The sequence below is a fragment of the Oncorhynchus kisutch genome, linkage group LG12, assembly GCF_002021735.2.
Source record: "Oncorhynchus kisutch isolate 150728-3 linkage group LG12, Okis_V2, whole genome shotgun sequence".
NCBI lineage: Eukaryota > Metazoa > Chordata > Actinopteri > Salmoniformes > Salmonidae > Oncorhynchus > Oncorhynchus kisutch.
In genome coordinates this window covers 20,763,222-20,782,493 of record NC_034185.2, presented here as the reverse complement: position 1 = coordinate 20,782,493, position 19,272 = coordinate 20,763,222, and the positions used below count along the sequence as shown (strand labels likewise).

At 43.4% G+C, this 19,272-nt stretch overlaps 2 protein-coding genes across 16 annotated transcripts in view; one reads left to right on the top strand and one right to left on the bottom strand.

Annotated features, from left to right (window-relative positions):
- Nucleotides 1–13,307, top strand: part of LOC109900683 (ribonuclease ZC3H12A) — a 28,752-nt gene extending 15,445 nt beyond the window's left edge. For 5 of the 7 annotated variants that reach the window (XM_031837075.1, XM_031837073.1, XM_031837070.1 and 2 more), the window contains 6 exons: nt 7,262–7,320; nt 8,781–9,332; nt 10,439–10,578; nt 10,807–11,041; nt 11,317–11,423; nt 11,968–13,307. In XM_031837075.1, the coding sequence (XP_031692935.1) occupies nt 9,001–9,332; nt 10,439–10,578; nt 10,807–11,041; nt 11,317–11,423; nt 11,968–12,980 (1,827 nt within the window). In that variant the 5' untranslated portion in view covers nt 7,262–7,320; nt 8,781–9,000 and the 3' untranslated portion in view covers nt 12,981–13,307. The remainder of the gene's footprint in view (nt 1–7,261; nt 7,321–8,780; nt 9,333–10,438; nt 10,579–10,806; nt 11,042–11,316; nt 11,424–11,967) is intronic. The other 2 variants (XM_031837071.1, XM_020496414.2) reach the window with 1 other exon arrangement.
- Nucleotides 13,308–13,493: 186 nt separating this feature from the next.
- The window catches only part of LOC109900675 (TGF-beta-activated kinase 1 and MAP3K7-binding protein 2), a 71,340-nt gene continuing 65,561 nt past the window's right edge, over nt 13,494–19,272 (bottom strand). For 3 of the 9 annotated variants that reach the window (XM_020496408.2, XM_020496407.2, XM_020496409.2), the window contains 4 exons: nt 18,955–19,048; nt 18,074–18,169; nt 17,632–17,733; nt 13,494–15,862 (listed from right to left, as the gene is read on the bottom strand). In XM_020496408.2, the coding sequence (XP_020351997.1) occupies nt 15,723–15,862; nt 17,632–17,733; nt 18,074–18,169; nt 18,955–19,048 (432 nt within the window). In that variant the 3' untranslated portion in view covers nt 13,494–15,722. Of the gene's footprint in view, nt 15,863–16,389; nt 16,442–17,631; nt 17,734–18,073; nt 18,170–18,954; nt 19,049–19,272 lie in introns of all 9 variants that reach the window. The other 6 variants (XR_004211897.1, XM_020496410.2, XM_031837069.1 and 3 more) reach the window with 6 other exon arrangements.

Sequence of the window (19,272 nt, the reverse complement as noted above, 5' to 3'; positions counted from 1 at the left end):
GTAATGACGGGTATTGTGCACAGTGATTTAAGCTGATTGGTGGTGCTCATGCTTCCTATCACTCAGAAGTTCTGTAGAAGACTAAGGTGGCATGGATGTTGCTTTGAATGTTCAAAAAGATAAGATGAGCCAACTTTCAAAACTAGTCCTTTTTATCTAGGCTCAGCAATCAACTAGCTGGGTAGCTGTTTAGCTTTTGAGCACATTTACTAATTTGTTTGTAAACAGTTAACAAGCTAGTTAGCTACCACATGTCCCTAATATACAGTGCATTCTGAAAGTATTCAGACCCCTTGACTTTTTCCAGATTGTTACATTATAGCTTTATTTAAAAAATTGATTAAATACTTTCCCCCCGTCATCAATCTACACACAATGCCTCATAATGACAAAGCAAAAACAGATTATTTTTGCATATTTAAAAAAAAAAGCTGAAATCCCATTACATAAGTATTCAGACCCTTTACTCTGTACTTTGTTGAAGCACATTTGGCAGCGATTACAGCGTCAAGTCTTCTTGGGTGTGATGCTACAAGCTACGCACACCTGAATTTGGGGAGTTACTCCCCTTCTCTGCAGATCTTCTCAAGCTCCATCAGGTTGGATGGGGAGCATCGCAACACAGCTATTTTCAGGTCTCTCCAGAGATGTTAGATTAGGTTCAAGTCCGGGGTCTGTCTGGGCCACTCAAGGACATTCAAAGACTTGAAGCCACTCCTGCGTTGTCTTGGCTGTATGCTTAGGGTCGTTGTCCTGTTGGAAAGGTGAACCTTTGCCCCAGTCTGAGGTTCTCAGCGCTCTTGAACAGTTTTTTTTATCAAGAATCTCTTTGTACTTTGCTCCTTTCATCTTTCCCTCGATCCTGTCTAGTCTACCAGTCATTGCCAGTGAAAAACATCACTGCATGACGCTGCCATCACCATGTTTCACCATAGAGATGGTGCCAGGTTTCCTCGAGACGTGACACTTGGCAGTCATGCCAAAGAGTTTAATCTTGGTTTCATCAGACCAGAGATTCTCCCCCGATTGCTCAGTTTGACCAGGTGGCTATCTCTAGGAAGAGTCTTGGTGGTTCCAAACTTCTTCCATTTAAGAATGATGGAGGCCACTGTGTTCTTGGGGACTTCCAATGCTGCAGAAATGTTTTGGTACCCTTCCCCAGATCTGTGCCTCGACAATCCTGTCTCGGAGCTCTACGGACACTTCCTTCGACCTCATGGCTTGGTTTTTGCCCTGACATCCACTGTCAACTGTGGGACCTTATATGAACTGGTGTGTGCCTTTTTCGAAATCATGTCCAATCAATTTAATTTACTCCAGGTGGACTCCAAGCAAGTTGTAGAAACATCTCAAGGATGATCAATGGAAACAAGATGCACCTGAGCTCAATTTCGAGTCTCATAGCAAAGGGTCTGAATATATATATATATATATATATATATATATATATACATACATACACACACACACACACACACACACAGTGGGGCAAAAAAGTATTTAGTCAGCCACTAATTGTGCAAGTTCTCCCACTTAAAAAGATGAGGGAGGCCTGTAATTGTCATCATAGGTACACTTGAACTATGACAGACAAAATGAGAAAGAAAAATCCAGAAAATCACATTGTAGGATTTTTAATGAATGTATTTGCAAATTATGGTGGAAAATAAGTATTTGGTCACCTACAAACAAGCAAGATTTCTGGCTTTCACAGACCTGTAACTTCTTCTTTAAGAGGCTCCTCTGTCCTCCACTCGTTACCTGAATTAATGGCACCTGTTTGAACTTGTTATCAGTATAAAAGACACCTGTCCACAACCTCAAACAGTCACACTCCAAACTCCACTATGGCCAAGACCAAAGAGCTGTCAAAGGACACCAGAAACAAAATTGTAGACCTGCACCAGGCTGGGAAGACTGAATCTGCAATAGCTAAGCAGCTTGGTTTGAAGAAATCAACTGTGGGAGCAATTATTAGGAAATGGAAGACATACAAGACCACTGATAATCTCCCTCGATCTGGGGCTCCACGCAAGATCTCACCCCGTGGGGTCAAAATGATCACAAGAACGGTGAGCAAAAATCCCAGAACCACATGGGGGGACCTAGTGAATGACCTGCAGAGAGCTGGGCCCAAGTAACAAAGCCTACCATCAGTAACACATAACGCCGCCAGGGACTCAAATCCTGCAGTGCCAGACGTGTCTCCCTGCTTAAGCCAGTACATGTCCAGGCCCGTCTAAAGTTTGCTAGAGAGCATTTGGATGATCCAGAAGAAGATTGGGAGAATGTCATATGGTCAGATGAAACCAAAATAGAACTTTTTGGTAAAAACGCAACTCGTCGTGTTTGGAGGACAAAGAATGCTGAGTTGCATCCAAAGAACACCATACCTACTGTGAAGCATGGGGGTGGACGACTGATCCGTGTAAAGGAAAGAATGAATGGGGCCATGTATCGTGAGATTTTGAGTGAAAACCTCCTTCCATCAGCAAGGGCATTGAAGATGAAACGTGGCTGGGTCTTTCAGCATGACAATGATCCCAAACACACTGCCCGGGCAACGAAGGAGTGGTTTTGAAAGTCCGTGTTGCCCAGCAACAGCCCCAAAACATCACTGCTCTAGAGGAGATCTGCATGGAGGAATGGGCCAAAATACCAGCAACAGTGTGTGAAAACCTTGTGAAGACTTACAGAAAACGTTTGACCTCTGTCATTGCCAACAAAGGGTATATAACAAAGTATTGAGAAACTTTTGTTATTGACCAAATACTTATTTTCCACCATAATTTGCAAATAAATTTATAAAAAATCCTACAATGTGATTTTCTGGATATTTTTTTCTCATTTTGTCTGTCATAGTTGAAGTGTACCTATGATGAAAATTACAGGCCTCTCTCATCTTTTTAAGTGGGAGAACTTGCACAATTAGTGGCTGACTAAATGTATTTTCAACGTTGATTCCACATCCCAATACTACGAAGGAATGTTAATTCAACCAGTGTGTGCCCATGCAGTGAGTGGATCAGTTGTAAGAGCTAGGAATCTATTTGTATTTGCTAGACAATAACGTATTCGATCAACAATACAAATCTGCTTAAATGTTAGAAAAACTTCACCCACTTTCTAGATGTTCTTTTCTACTTTGTTATACAAGACAACCCGTTGTAGAATAAATGGCCTGATATCTATTGTTTCTTATGTGCATGACTGTGCATGAACTTGGTGATTTGGCATCTGATGTTTTCTAGTGTTGATATCTACTGTGATACAAAGTGTTTGTCAGTTCCAGGAAATGTATCAGGTTCTTTTTAAAGGTTCCACCCTCTCACTTATTTCCACTGTTATCAAATAAATATCAAACGGCTCAGTGAAAGTGGCGAGGGCGGGGTCCTCCTGAGATGTAGAGCCAGTGGGTGAGTAGGAGGAATAGAGCTCTCATTTGCTTTGCCTCCACAACTGTCAAGTGATATTTGATTGCCACGTCTTGAGGTTAGTCACAACCACGGTGCGTCCTTTATTTGGCAGGGGAGATCAAGCTGATCCTAACTGTTATAGGCCAATTTCTATTTTGCCCTGTATCAAAAGTGTTGATAGTCTTATACTCAGCTGGTCCCTCCCAAGATGTTGTGTTAATCGCTCTACAACAAAGCTTTCTTAGTGTCCAACAAGCTTAACAGTACTCCCTTAACAGTACTCCGAACACCTCCAAAATAAAGGTAATGTGCCCCTCTCCCCACCGGTGTGATTACTACAACTGAGGGTTTAGAGCTTGAGGTAGTCACCTCATACAAGTACTTGGGAGTATGGCTAGACGGTACAATGTCCTTCTCTCAACACATATCAAAGCTGCAGGCTAAAGTTAAATCTAGACTTGGTTTCCTCTATCGTAATCGCTCCTCTTTCACCCCAGCTGCCAAACTAACTGTGATTCACATCCACGTCCATCCTACCCATACTAGATTACGGAGACGTAATTTATAGATCGCCAGGTAAGGGTGCTCAAGCGGCTAGATGTTCTTTACCATTCGGCCATCAGATTTGTCACCAATTCTCCTTGTAGGACACATCACGGCACTCTATACTCCTGTAAACTGGTCATCTCTGTATACCCGTCGCAAGACCCACTGGTTGCTGCTTATTTATAAAACCCTCTTAGGCCTCACTCCCCCCTATCTGAGATACCTACTGCAGCCCTCATCCTCCACATACAACACCCGTTCTGCCAGTCACATTCTGTTAAAGGTCCCCAAAGCACACACATCCCTGGGTCGCTCCTCTTTTCAGTTCGCTGAAGCTAGCGACTGGAACGAGCTGCAAAAAACACTCAAACTTGACAGTTTTATCTCCATCTCTTCATTCAAAAACTCAATCATGGACACTCTTACTGACAGTTGTGGCTGCTTTGTGTGATGTATTGATGTCTCTACCTTCTTGCCTTTGGTTTTGTCTGTGCCCAATAATGTTTGTACCATGTTTTGTGCTGCTACCATGTTGTTGTCATGTGGTGTTGCTACCATGATGTAACAGTATAGACTTTATGTCAGTCCCCTCGCCCCGACCTGGGCGCGACCAGGGACGCTCTGCACACGTCAAGTCACCCTCGAAGTATCGTTACCCATCGCTCCACAAAAGCCGCGGCCCTTGCAGATCAAGGGGAACCACTGCTTCAAGGTCTCAGAGCAAGTGACGTCACCGATTTGAAACGCCACTAGCGCGCACCACCGCTAACTGGCTATCCATTTCACATCGGCTACACTCACCCCCCTTTTGACCTCCTCCTTTTCCCGCAGCAACCAGTGATCCGGGTCACGGCACCAATGTAACAGTATAGACTTTACATCCGTCCCCTCGCCCCGACCTGGGCGCGAACCAGGGACGCTCTGCACACGTCAACAGTCACCCTCGAAACATCGTTACCCATCGCTCCACAAAAGCCGCGGCCCTTGCAGATCAAGGGGAACCACTGCTTCTAGGTCTCAGAGCAAGTGACGTCACCGATTTGAAACGCCACTAGCGCGCACCACCGCTAACTAGCTATCCATTTCACATCGGCTACACTGTGTTGTCATGTGTTGCTGCCATGCTATGTTGTTGTCTTAGGTCTCTCTTTATGTAGTGTTGTGGTTTCTCTCTTGTCATGATGTTAGTTTTGTCCTATATTTGTTTTATTAGATATTTTTTGTAGGCTGGTATTGTAAATAAGAATTTGTTCTTAACTGACTTGCCTAGTTAAATAAAGGTTAAATTACTCGTTCATACGCCTACAGCTCAATGTACTCAAGCCGCCCATATGAGTCATGTGATGATCATGTTGTAGCCTGTTGTCGATGGTGTCACACGTCATGATTACCTGCTGTGTTCTTTCTCCATTTCACCAGTGTGTGGAAGAAAAACCATAGCTTTAAAGGAACTGAAAGCACAAATGGGTTTTTTCTTTCTCCAATGGTGTAGATCTTACTCACTCAGTGTGTATTTACAGTACCTGATTGAAAGTACACCAAGAGGATAGACCAGTAATCAACCTGGGAGGCAGAAACCTATGTTTAGATAATGTACTAAACCTTTATCTTTGTAAAGACCAAACACTTGAAACTGCACTAAAAAGCAGTCATTCATTCCCTTTATAGCATATCCATCAAAATAAACCAAATCCACTTGCTCTGTAAAATGAACCCTCCACTTATTTGATTTAGATTAGATTTATTAGGATCCCCATAAGCCAAAGCCAATGGCAACAGCTAGTCTTACTGGGGTCCGACACATAACGAAAAATACATTACAGACAAATAACTTATCCACTTATTCTCAGTACATGCAGGTAGATAAGGAAGTGTAAGACACTTTCCTTAGAATCTCTACCAGTTTAACTGCTGTATGTGGGAACTGTTCCTGAGAAAATCACTGTCATGAATGGCCTACGAGGATGCCTCACCCCAACCAGAATTTTTTAATTATTTTTTAAAAACATATTCACGAAAATATTCTGTAAATATATCAATCATCAAATGTCTTGTTTTGTCATTAAGTATCTCAAGCATCCACATTAAGAGGTAACTAACCTACTGTATTGTGTCACAACGCAATTTTAATCAGCCGAATAAGGTTTACCGTACATTGAGCATTATGCTGTGCTGTAAGCATGCATGCAAAATATTTTAACTGTAGCTTGGGTGACCATCATCTGTTGTCCACCCAACTCCTTCGTAACATGATACTATATTGTCCAAATACATGTATTCAATATTTGTCATACGTTTTAAGTCTCATGCAAATATGTAGCCTGGGTGTTTTTGCATATTTATGTGTACTGAATAAATATAATGTCCTTGATTCTAAACCTGTATGGCCAAAACATTTCATTTAAGAGCAACTTGACTCTCAGGGGGAGGGTTTATGGTTCTGGCTGTTGTCAATCTCATCTGTCAGTTGAGCTGCAGCCACGACTCAGAGAGCAGGTGAGTTCATTGCAGGAGGAAATGGTGTCTGGCATTCCAGAGGGAAACACGTAGTAGTATCAGCCTCTGTGTGTGTGCTGTATCACAAGAAAGACAAGCTCTAGATTTTCAACTATAGACTTTATTTTGACAGACATACCACTATGGCATGTTATGCAAATTGAATTATATTTCACCGTTCCTGAAAGCTATTCTTCTTGTTTCAGATTCAAAATGATGTGTGTGTACGTCAGTGGAGGCTGCTGAGTGGAGGACGGCTCATAATAATGGATGGAACAGAGTAAATGGAATTTGATATCATTCCACCTATTCTGCTCCAGCCATTACCACGAGCCCATCCTCCCCAATTAAGGTGCCACCTGTGGTGTATGTTGGGGTTATTAAACATCCGCTCTTACGATATGAATCGAATACAAGCTGCTCATATTTCAAGAACTAACCTCATATTCAATAGAACTTCACCTACTACTGAACAATATGTAACAGTACAAAGTAAGAACAGTGCCGGGTAACTAGGTAGGTACAGTATCAAGTCTCAGGCAGTCCCACTGTGTTGTAATGCCACACCAGGAAGATCAGAGAAAGAGGGGAAGAACTCTAAGGGCTTACCTATAACAAGCTGCATTCTGACCCAGACTCTGTATTGGGCTCAGATGAGGAAGTGAAATGATTGCATTTGTCTTTTGCTTCCTTGCTGGCATTGGTCTGAGCAAAGTCTCTGGAGACTTCCTCATATGACTAATAAGAGTACACACAGGTTCTGTCTCTCCATGAGATTGACGCTCTCTCACACACATCAACAGGTTCTCCACCAGACAAGCAGGCTGATTGATGCTCCTTCTAACTGCCACCTACTGGAACTGTAAGTAGAGAAAGAGGGAGCAGAATTAGCACACAATCCACCTAATATCCAAATCTTGTTCAGCTGCAAGGGTTTATTGTATGTAAATGTTTGTAACTTCTTAGAGCTGATATAATTGATTTTGGTAGTTTTGGTTTCTTTGATAGTTCACTGGGATTGTCTTTATGTTGTGTGCTTGAGAGTTTGGCAAGTGTTCATTTCAACTACCACACAGTTCACAGCAAGTGTTCAGTGAGACACGAAGTGTGTGTGATCGTTGTAAGACAGGCGTGGGAAGCCTCATACTCTGCATTCAGGACTGTGTCTAGTCTTGTAGAGGTGGTGCAGAAAGAGTGTTCTGGTTTGAGATGCAGCGGTGAGAGAGGATGTGGTTAGAAGTAGATTGTTCAAACTATTCAGAGGTAGAAGATCAACAACACTAATCTCACTTTTGTCACGTGCAAATGAGTGGGGGTGTGGGGTATCGTAACCCATATTTATCTTGGAATTATCACAGACTATATAGTTGTGCATTAACTGGCATGGTATGCTTCCTCTATTAGAGTTCACTTGTAAACTGAGCAATGGGTGTCTTAGCCTGACATTTTCTTCCTTATTCTCCAAGAGGCTTTTATGATGTATCAATAAACATTAAACACGTCTCTTGTCAAACTCCTGTCAGGACTCTGTCTGTTGGGTCTACTCTGTCTAAGGTTGTCACCTGTTGTATTCGGCGTATGTGACAAATAAAATTAGATTTGATCTTGAAAACACCAGTGCCTTTCAAATTTGAATGTGGTCGGGATGAAAGGGTGCTCTTAGGGAACAGATGATGGGGCATACAAACGTGTGTGTGTGTGTGCATGTACACTGCATGTTAAAGTAGAGATAAGGAGTTTCAATTTGTGCTTGTTCACTGTCACCATGATAGTCCACGATTGGTGAAAAATACATTCCTGAAGTTTTTAACACTTTCTAAATATGTATGCTATTCTTAGATATAACCTCAACATTCCATAGGCCTACCCAGAATAGAAGGTAAAGGGTGTGGTGAAGGTATGCACAGCATGTCACTTTTCTACCTTTTATACTCAGTCATTGGTAGAGTCACTTAGTAAAATAATTATTGGGGTTTTCCAGACCACTAAATGGAGGATGTGTCTGACTGGACTGATGTAAAGTATTTGCGAAACAAATATCATAAATCATTTATGTTTTGGTTCAAAGAGAGGAATATCCTCATTAATTCCGGTGGTCTATATTTGTTATGACAACGGACGCTAGTTGTATCAAACACTTTATTTAAGTTCACCTGAGCCTATAGGGGCTTTCTAGACCAGTATGACGTGAGCGTCTGCGTGCAGTCATGAGACTGTGGCAGCGCGAGCAGCCGATTCTATCCTTGTGCAGTGTGCACCTAACCACATTGAAAGTATCTGAAAGCCCCGTGACCTCCACCATACTTCTTCATGTGTTTACAGAGTTGAGGTTGCCTCACCTCACCCCCCCTGGCCTTCCTGCACCTGTCAGATCTTCCAAAACTGATGCTGTTGTTGTGGAAACCGTGATGAAGTGATAGAAAAAGGAGACGAGGAGGATTCCCCAACAGACAGAGTCCTGACAGGAGCCTGGAAGGATACTACTACTAGACACTGACAGACCTGAGGCAGAGTGTGCCACACTGAGCTGAGGACCAGCAGCATGGACCAGCAGCATGGAAAAGTGGAGCGCTTCCTCAAGCTGGGCTACTCCCATAGTGACATTGTGCGTGTGCTAGAGAGCCTGCGTCATGACGCCCAGACCAACGAAATACTGGAGGAGCTGATCAAGACCTGCCAAATCACCACTACAACAACCACCACCACCCCATCCATACCAGCCAGCCGCTCAGCGCACTCCAGCCCACAGCTGGTCCCTCGAGGCTGCAGCTCTCCCCACCCCAGCCAGTCCCTACGGCCCAGCTCAGCTACAGACAGGGATCCCACTTTGGGATTCAGACCGGTGGTAATTGATGGAAGCAATGTGGCCATGAGGTGAGAGTACTACTTAATTTTGGACTATAAGAATTGTAGGATTAAATAGATAAAGACAGAGTATTAAATGAAATGCTGGCACTAATTAAGCTAATGTATGTACTAATGAAAACATAACCACATAGCGATTTATCTGGTCACCCACAGCACCTGTATTGTCAGATATGTTATAACAATAGTGAAAAACACATGCTACAAATACTTTGAAATAATCAACAGGTGACAGAGGTAGGTGTTGACACTGCAGCCCGAAACTGAGAGGAACAAAACGAGAAGTTCACTTCTCATAAATCAGATGTTATTTTGTCTAACACAGATCACGTGTCTCAAACTAAAGCTGGGGGGGTGCTGAACTTTGAAGGATTCTACTTCTCAGGCAAACTCACTCTTACTCAAATTAACTCTGGCATAAATCTCAGTGACAGTTTGCTTACCAAGCAGCCTTTGATTACTCAAGTCCTGAGTTTCCTTGTTCCTAAAGGTCTCTGTCCCTAAAGCTTTAACTCCAAACACTACCTAAACTTTCTAAGCAAAGTACACCTTTCTACTAATCATTGTGTATTTTCTATAACCTGTGCTATTGTTGTTGGGTTCGGTGCCCTGCCCCAGTGGCTTTATAAGGCAACAATGTCTTATCTTTGGTGTCCTGTTATGCAAAGTTGCCTACCACTTCCTGATGGTTGAGTGCAGGGAAACCCCACGCTATATATAGTGCTGTCTGTATAGGCAAATGATCCACTCCCTGTGATCAGCTGGCAGTCAGGGTCTGGGAGGCCTTATAGCATTATAGGTCTTAGGCCTGTCCAAAGTATTGCTGGAGACATCGCACCACTATTAGGATGCTGCAGCTCACATGTGATACAAGGTTACAAAAGTGTGACATTATATATTCTCCAAGACTTTCTGTTATTCCAGTTTTTGGTAATTTGGGGAGATAGTTTTCACTTTAGGCTTGTTTCTGGGATTAAAGGACACACAACAGTCTCTTTGCTGGGGCTATGCAAAAGAGTGAATTGGAGTAGGTGAGTCACACAGCTAGCTGGCTTCAGTCGTTTTAGAACTGAAAAAGGGAAGCTAATGTTCTACTGTGGCTCTTGTCTTTGCAGCCATGGCAACAAGCAAGTGTTTTCGTGCCGGGGGCTGTTGCTGGCAGTCAGGTGGTTTTTGGAGAGAGGTATCCGTGACATCACAGTGTTCGTGCCTCTGTGGAGAAAGGAGCAACCCCGTCCTGAGGCCCCCATGACAGGTAGGACACACCTGTTATACTATCTGACCAGGGCTAGATGGCACTGTGGAGCCACAGGTCACCAGCACACTGAGCACCTACACCATACAGTATTGATGGCCTTTTATAACTGAGAATTGTTGTTTACACCCTGTATGCTGTGCACTACTTTCTTGTCTTTTTAATGATTGATATGATACAATCCATCAAGTCTATGGAACTCTAACCTCTCGTCACATGACCCTGCAGATCAGCCCATCCTCCATGAGCTGGAGAAGAGAAAGATCCTGGTGTACACCCCGTCACGCTGCGTCAACGGGAAGAGAGTGGTGTGTTACGACGACCGCTACATCATCAAACTGGCCTACGAGTCCGACGGCATCGTTGTGTCCAATGACAACTACAGAGACCTGCAGATAGAGAAGCCAGAGTGGAAAACGTTTATAGAGGAAAGGCTGTTGATGTACAGCTTTGCCAATGACAAGTAAGTCCCAACACTAAGACTTACAGCATCTAAGAGGGCATCTGACGCAGGGCCTATAAGGAGGATATAAACCATTTTAATTTGGGGTTGGCATATGAGAGTTGGTATACCACCTGTTACACCACCTACAAAATCCCTCCTGCTTATATACTTGTAATACATCTGTAATGAAGACTTGACTTCAAGAGTTTTGGGCATCATGTTTACATCATATTCATATGACTTTATATTCAAGGTTCATGTTTACATCATATTCATATGACTTTATATTCAAGGTTCATGCCTCCTGATGATCCTCTGGGAAGGAATGGCCCAACGATTGACAACTTTCTGAGAATAAAGCAGTGGACCCCAGAAAACAAGAAGGAGCGTTGCCCATATGGTTGGTAGATATTTTACAATACACACTTTTATTTTCAGTTTCCTACCTCATTCACCTGGGGGTTTTGACTGTAACTCATCCAATGTGAGCCAGCTGAGCAGGATTTGATTTGTAGTTTGTGACTAGTAGTTGGGTCGGTTGTAATTCCATTTGGCTGCCTGTCAGTCGGCTGTTGGCAATGGGGGAGCAGCACCACTCCAAGGCTACAGCACAGCGCCACTCACAAACAAAATACCTTATTATCAACACCCAGGATAATAGAGCTAACGGCAGGCCTGGGATTATTCCTGTCAGAGGAGTACAACGGACCCTCATAGCACTCTGCCGTGTACCTAGTTGAACAAAAACAGGCTGGAGACTAGACATATTTTGTTTGCTTTGCTAAGTGTGTTTACAGTACTAAAGAAGGGGGGAAGAGGGCTTTACAGTGAGTGCACTCAGACAGACACACATCCTAGTTGACAGTCTCTTTAAAGAGTTACAGGGTTACATATGTGAGCCATGTTTTTGAAAGCCCATAAATATTCCTTATGTTTCTTTCCAGGGAAGAAGTGTACTTATGGAGTGAAGTGCAAGTTCTACCACCCAGAGCGCTCCAACCAATCGCAGCTGTCTGTAGCAGATGAGCTTAGAGCCAAGAGCAAACCTGCTGCTCAGACAGACAGGGAGTGGTCATTTCTCCCCTTAGGCCTCGGCCAGGAGGGCCATATCTACACATCCCTTTATGAGCCGGATCACACTACTAATCATCTACACAGATATCCTTCCACACCGCCTCACCTTAGAAAAAATGAACATTCCCATTCCCACAGGGCTTTGCCAAGTGATCAGTTCACCAGCCAGAGAGAAACAGGCAGCCCAGTTCTACAGCACAAATCCAGCCACCACTTCTGCCACAGCCCAGACACTGACGAGGCCTTTGGCTCCTTGGAGACCTCCCTGTCCAGACTATATGTCCAGGACCAGACAAACAACCCCAAGGGACCCGGGGTGTCTTACACATACAGCAGTGGGGTGGCCGGGTGCAGCCAGGGCAGTGGGGACGTCTACCCTTCCAGCACTTACAGCAGCCACAGTTACGGCAGCAACACACAGAGGCTCAGCCTCGGTGGGCCTTCCTCGGGAGTCCACTATGCCCCCCAAAGACTGCTACAGTGTGGCTGTGACCATTCACAGAGCTGTGAGTGCAGCCAGTGCATGTACGGCCAACAGCATCTCCAGCCACAGCTAAGAAAGAGCTCCTATGTTGTTCACAGTAACCCCATCCATTTCACAGAGCAGCAGTACTTTCAGAGTCCTCCCCCACAAAGGCAGAGTCACAGCCTCCCAGAACACAGCCTGGGACAGGGCCTCTCTGGTGAGAGAGTGGAGATGACCAGGCCCAGTGGCGGTAAAGCTGCAGATAGTGAGCAGAGGAGGAGTGTGAAGAACCAGCTCAGCACCCTCTTCCCCCCCAGCATGGTAGACTATGTGATGAGTCTGTACCCACACACCCTCAACAAGTCAGAGCTGGTTCCTCTGATCCAGAGGTTCAGAACCAGCCACGTTCCCTTCTAATGTGCAAGATCTTTCTCTGTAAGCATTAAACACAGTAGTTCCTCAGCAGACTAGAGACAAGCTTGAAAATGTAGCAGTCTGTGCTGAATTTCCTATGTATGTATATAGGTCAAGTGCAATGCACTACCATCTCCTGAATGATGCTAGTTCATTTTGAATCTAGCATTGCCTTAAAGATTATCAAAGCAGCATGTGTTGTTTTAACATGTAGCCTCAAACTGAGGGAAGCTATTTGACAGAATGGGTGTTAACCTGTACGGTATGCAGAATAATACTGTCCTTGTCATTTGTTTGTTGTCCATATTAAAAATAAGTCCTTGAAAATTGTCTGATGATCTGTCTCATTTACCAATTTACACCGCCAAGCTTCCTGAACTTTATCATACCAACTATTTTAGGTCTCTACTGCCATCTACTGGAGTGAGGAGATGTGACAATCGTCATCACATCACTGCAAGCCAACAACCAATGGAATGGAATCTAATTGTGGAATATCTAGTAAGAAATCCAGAATTTCAGAATAGATTTTTTTTTATTTTTACAAATAACTTATCTGTTACAAAGACAGTTTTCCCAGCTAAAATCAAAAAAACACTTTAGTTATCCAAATTAGTTTTTTTTATGAATAAAACATTTATTAACCGACTTCACACCGAGCTGCAGATAAAGCTGAACAATTTGTTTCTTTGGGGTTTTTACAGAAAAAAATGTTATAAGTGCTTAAGAGACAACTAAGAATTTGGCTTCTACCGAATCAGTTTTTGACAATACTAAGCTTTGGTAAAAAAAAAAAAAAAAGACATCTTAAGTTGTGACTGCATAGATTGTCAATACAAATGCCATTCTAAGGCAGTAATGTGTGGCAGCATTTCACAATGTGAAAAACAAACAATAATAACCCATTCCACAATTAAGGTAAAATCATTACAATGGTAAACTTTTAAACTATCCTCATAAAAAAAAAGCTTCACAGGACAAATTAAACCAAATAAAAACATGATTATACAATGAGGACAGACACTATTTTGTCTCACTTTATTGGAAATATAACAATGGCACTGTCCTTATTGTCTTTTATTAGAGATATTCTAAACTTCTGGCCAGGGGTAGATACGGTAAAGCACATACCTATATAAATATCTGCTGATTTGAAAGAGGAATACTTTAAAACATATTCATTTGGAACACTTACCCAATTTATACTGCATAGCAAAATATTTTGATTCTGAAAGCCCTCAGGAAACAGTCGCCTTCCACCAAGCTGTACAAGGGCCTTAACACCTTAATACAATTACCAAAGTCCGTCTTTCTTTCATCCGACTCGAAAGCTTCTATTCTGATGCAAGTTTTAGGTGAACTGTAAAAATTCATGCATCTCTTGGCACTGAGGTGTAAAAGTCCCCAAATATTAAACCTACATTCCAGTTGTCAGATAAGATGGCAGTTTGTCATTCTGCTTATGAGCTTTTTTCACCTGTCCAAGAGTTCTTGCATCCTAAAAAAAACTCCTCCATCTTTCTTTTGACTTTGCTGCATCTGCAGATCGTACACAGGAAATTCAGCATATACACAAGCGATGAACGACAGACTGAGCGGAAGAAGCTTCATGACTGCATAGTTTTCATTCAACTGCGCCTCTTTTTTCCACAATGCTTCAATTCTCACAGAAATCAAGTAAAAAGCTTAAAAGGGACACCGTACTTATTGGTTTGAAGGAAAATGGAAACAAAACAAGACAAAACAAAGTAAATAAAGTCTATAAAGCTATACTTCCAGGAAATACAAGTGATTCATAGTGAGGAAGAAGGCATTTAAGGCACATTCAAAAATGATGTACAGTAAAAAGCATAAGGGTATTTCCTCCCTCCATGTACTGTACACATAAAACATGCAATTGAGTTTCCGTTCTTTTTACTCTAGATTGAAGAGACGCAGATTGATAAGGGACATTACAGAAGACGAGAGAAACGTTTTGATGGCAGTAAGTTTCCCTCTGTCATCCTCTAGAAACAGAAACAGAAACAGTTTTCCCTTCAGGTGTGAGGTGACGGCTGACCAAAGTTCCCATTCCTGATTAGGCCATCACAGAAGAAGAAAATCAGCAAATGCACATTGGCACCCATATTGGCTTACGTGTTTGTGTGTGCCAACACACTGCAGGACAACTTGTTAATACTGTATATGGAAAAGGCGAGGCACCCCCAGGGGTAAAGTCGCCTGCCGAGCGTTGAGCAGGGAGAGGGGGGTGACCCCACGCATGCAGAGACTCCAAGGTGAGGTATCATCCAACTCTGCTGGCTTAGTAAAGTAACACAACCTGTAAACACTATCCAGTCAAGCCTTCAGTGGATAGCATTCTACAAACCTTGGAGGAGGGGGGAAAGAAACAGTCCCAAAATGGAAAAAAACTACAAACCTTGGAGGAGGGGGGAAAGAAACAGTCCCAAAATGGAAAAAAACTACAAACCTTGGAGGAGGGGGGAAAGAAACAGTCCCAAAATGGAAAAAAACTACAAACCTTGGAGGAGGGGGGAAAGAAACAGTCCCAAAATGGAAAAAAACTACAAACCTTGGAGGAGGGGGGAAAGAAACAGTCCCAAAATGGAAAAAACTACAAACCCCTGTCCATTAATTTTCTTACCACTAGAAAAAGAAGGGAAAAAACTGTCTTTTCTAATGTAGTTTCTTTGATTCGCATTGAAAAGTGATGCGGGTTGTTGGTATTGTTGGCGTCTTTGTGGCTCAGAAGTGCCGTGGGAACTCGCACTGTTCACAGCGGTTGAGGGCGGGGTGGTTGAGGAAGGTGCAGGCCGTGCAGCTCCACTGCGTCCCCTCGTCTTCCTCCTGGTCTGCTACAGTCTTAACGCTCTTACTGCTCGACTCTGGATGGAGGGAGGGAAGGAAAGAGAGAGCGGTAGACGGAGAGGAGTTAGTCACCCAACAGACTCCAGAGATAAACACACAGACACACAGTCAGCTGTAGAACATCAATCAAAATGGGGTCAGACTGTCAAGGGTTGTTCCTTCAAATTATACCCTTGAATATTAGGGGTGTATCTAGCTATCACCATATACAGTGCTGTTTTGGTTTCTGCAATAAAACTGGAATATTGTACTTGCACCACTGATGGGTTGAATTGGCAGTTGTTGGTAGTTGGTGAATCACTCTGGTTCTTTCACTCTTCAGGATGTGTATTGCACAAGAAAACACTTAATGCTAAGGAAGTATCAGAGTGCTAGGAGAATCCTATCAAATGTTAAAAAAGCAACAACATGCAAACCTCTCATCAACAAATGTCAATGGTGCTTTCTTTGTGTGAAATGGCAACATTGTATCTGAAGGTCATCTGTTGTAAGATTGTTAGGAAAAGGTGTGCAGGGTGGCTTTGATAAACATTTAGTATTTTACCTTTATTAATCAGGGGAAACCCATTGAGACCAGAGTCTCATTTACAAGGGCCCTGGGAACAATAAACCAACATGATCCATCTCAATACAACACTAAAAATGTACAAATACACATTCAAATTCAAAAGCAGCAGATAAAATTACACATCAATCAAAACAAGTGCAGTTCTCCTTCAGCACATTCCTCATCAAAGTCCTGAACTGACCATTCGAGACCAGCGAGTCAAGCATCAAAGTGGCCTGCCGGTCATTCCATGCTATAGGGGCACAATTACTAAAAGCAATCTTCCCGAACTCTATGGAGATCTGCGAATCTTCTAGAACAAGTCAGTCTTGAGTTTAATTAGGTATGTCCTTTATTACTAGAGAAGCAGCCGAGATGGTGCAGTGTCCTGGCCTAAAGCCTGACGGGTGAGAATTCAGAATACAATTGTCTAAAAAGGACCACAGCTGAGAATTTACCAAGAGTTCTAATATTTTCGCTGAACAATCTCAAGTTTGGAGATTGGGTGATAATTATTAAGATGTCAGGGATCACCACCTTTGTGGATGGGAAGAACACAGGGCCTACACAGTATGAAGGAGGAAAAGGAGAGGTTGGACAACTGGGACAGACACATGGATATACAGACGGATAGACAGAGCTACAGGTACCAACCCAGAGGGACAGACAGACAGAGGAACAGGCAGAAAGACAGATGACAGGCAGAAAGACAGACAGCTAGACAGACATACAAAGAGACAGACAGACAGCTACAGGTACCAACCCAGAGGGACAGACAGAGGGACAGAAGGAAATACAGAGGGACAGGCAGATAAGACAGACAGAAAAACAGACAGAGAGACAAACAGACAAGACAGACAGAAAAACAGACAGAGATACAGGTACCAACCCAGAGGGACAGGCAGACAGGCAGGCAGACATACAGAGGGACAGGCAGACAGACAGAGGGACAGGCAAACAGACAGAGTGACAGACAGACAGAGGGACAGACAGAGTGACAGGCAGACAGACAGAGTGACATACACATAGAGGGACAGACAGACAGTGACAGACAGAGGGACAGGCAGACAGACAGAGTGACAGACACATAGAGGGACAGCAGGACAGAGGGACAGACAGACAGGCAGACAGACAGAGTGACAGGCAGACAGAGGGACAGGCAGACAGACTGAAAGACAGACAGAGTGACAGACAGACAGAGGGACAGACTGAAAGACAGACAGAGTGACAGGTACCAACCCAGAGGGAGAGCAGCAGGGGGAGGAAGGGCAGAGGAGGGTTCCATGGTTAAGGTGGAGGTGACATTAAATGTTCTCCTGTCTTTCCCCAGGCCCTCTGGCTCTGACAGGTCCCAAGCACAGGATGAAGGGAAGGAAGGAAGAGATTGAGGAGAGGAATGGCAGGGAAACAAAGATGACAGATGCAGAGGTGAAAAATACAGCATGTATGAATGAAAACCCTAACAGACATGAAAACAGTTAGGATGAAAGAATACATGATGTTATGAGAATTGATATGAGGATCGAAATAAATACCTGTTAGAAACCATCACAAGTACCGATCTAAAGCCCAAGTACTAATAGATATTAATTTATAACAAAGTTTAAAATGACAGATGGTAGTGGAAGCAGAAGAGGGTCTGGTTGTCCAGAGGCGACCATGCAACCTTTTCTAAACTTACCAACAGATAAAGTACCTTTGGGTTTGGGTGGGACAGGACCTAGGAATCCAATGTTGTCATAGAAGTTATGAATGGCACTGGGATTAAAGTGTGGTCCTGCAACAAACCGAAACAAGGGATTGCAATACAGGACAGAGACTGCACCAAAGCCATCCTAAGCTAAATTGAAATAGTGAGCATCAGTATAGCATATGAACATACATACATCAGTCACACATATGACCCAAGTAAAACACTGCAGTCAAACACCTTAAGTTTTGGCCTATATCACAAAAACAAATAAACTTAGAAAACAAACCCATAACACTTTTTACTCCTAACATATTTGTCTGTTGGCTTCAGTAAGAGGCCATATTAATTTCTGAGCCACTTTTGTTTCTCTGTATTTCACCTGTGTGACTGTGCAAGCTGGTGTATTAATCCTGTCAACCATGGAGAGCTGCCAGGGGGCCTATAAATCGCGTGTTACCAACTAGCAACAGGATGCAATTCAGGAAACAACTGGTGGTTAACATTACAATGGCAGCACCTTGACTGCGTGTGCCGAGGGGATGTGACCAGACTAGGCCTGGCAGATGCAGACCTACTGCTACTACTACAGCTGTACTGTACACCCACAGGTCATTTCCCCCTCTCTGCCTCGCTCTGCTACGCAGTACGTTCCCCATTACAGAATACACAAACACTACTAAACATGAAATGAGCACCAGGCTGAAGCTGAACCTTCCTTGCATTGCTAAAGACTGCATTTTGAAACACCACAGTACACCATAAACACACTGGACGTACAAGCACATGTATGCACACCACACACAGAGAGCTGGTGTTTCATTCATCACAACACTGACAAGCACACCCAGCAAACCAAATGAGCCTCCTACCTTTTGTTTGAAGGAGATCGATTTCTTTAGTTAAGCAGTCAATGTCGATCTGCAGTATCCTGTTGTTGCATCGCAACTGCTGCATTTCCTCAATCTGATAAGAGAGAATGAATCAGGTTCATATAAACCGCCATTTACAGACAGACAGGCAGCACTGTCTGCTGAAGAGACACAGTGGAGGAGTAGAGAGGGTGACAGCCTAGGCACAAGCTGTACAGTACTGACACACAACACAAGCCTAGCCTATATTACGTCAATGTGCAGGTGCAGGGAGCCAAGTGGGCTAACACCGCAGAAGGAGAGTTCTCTCCAGATCTC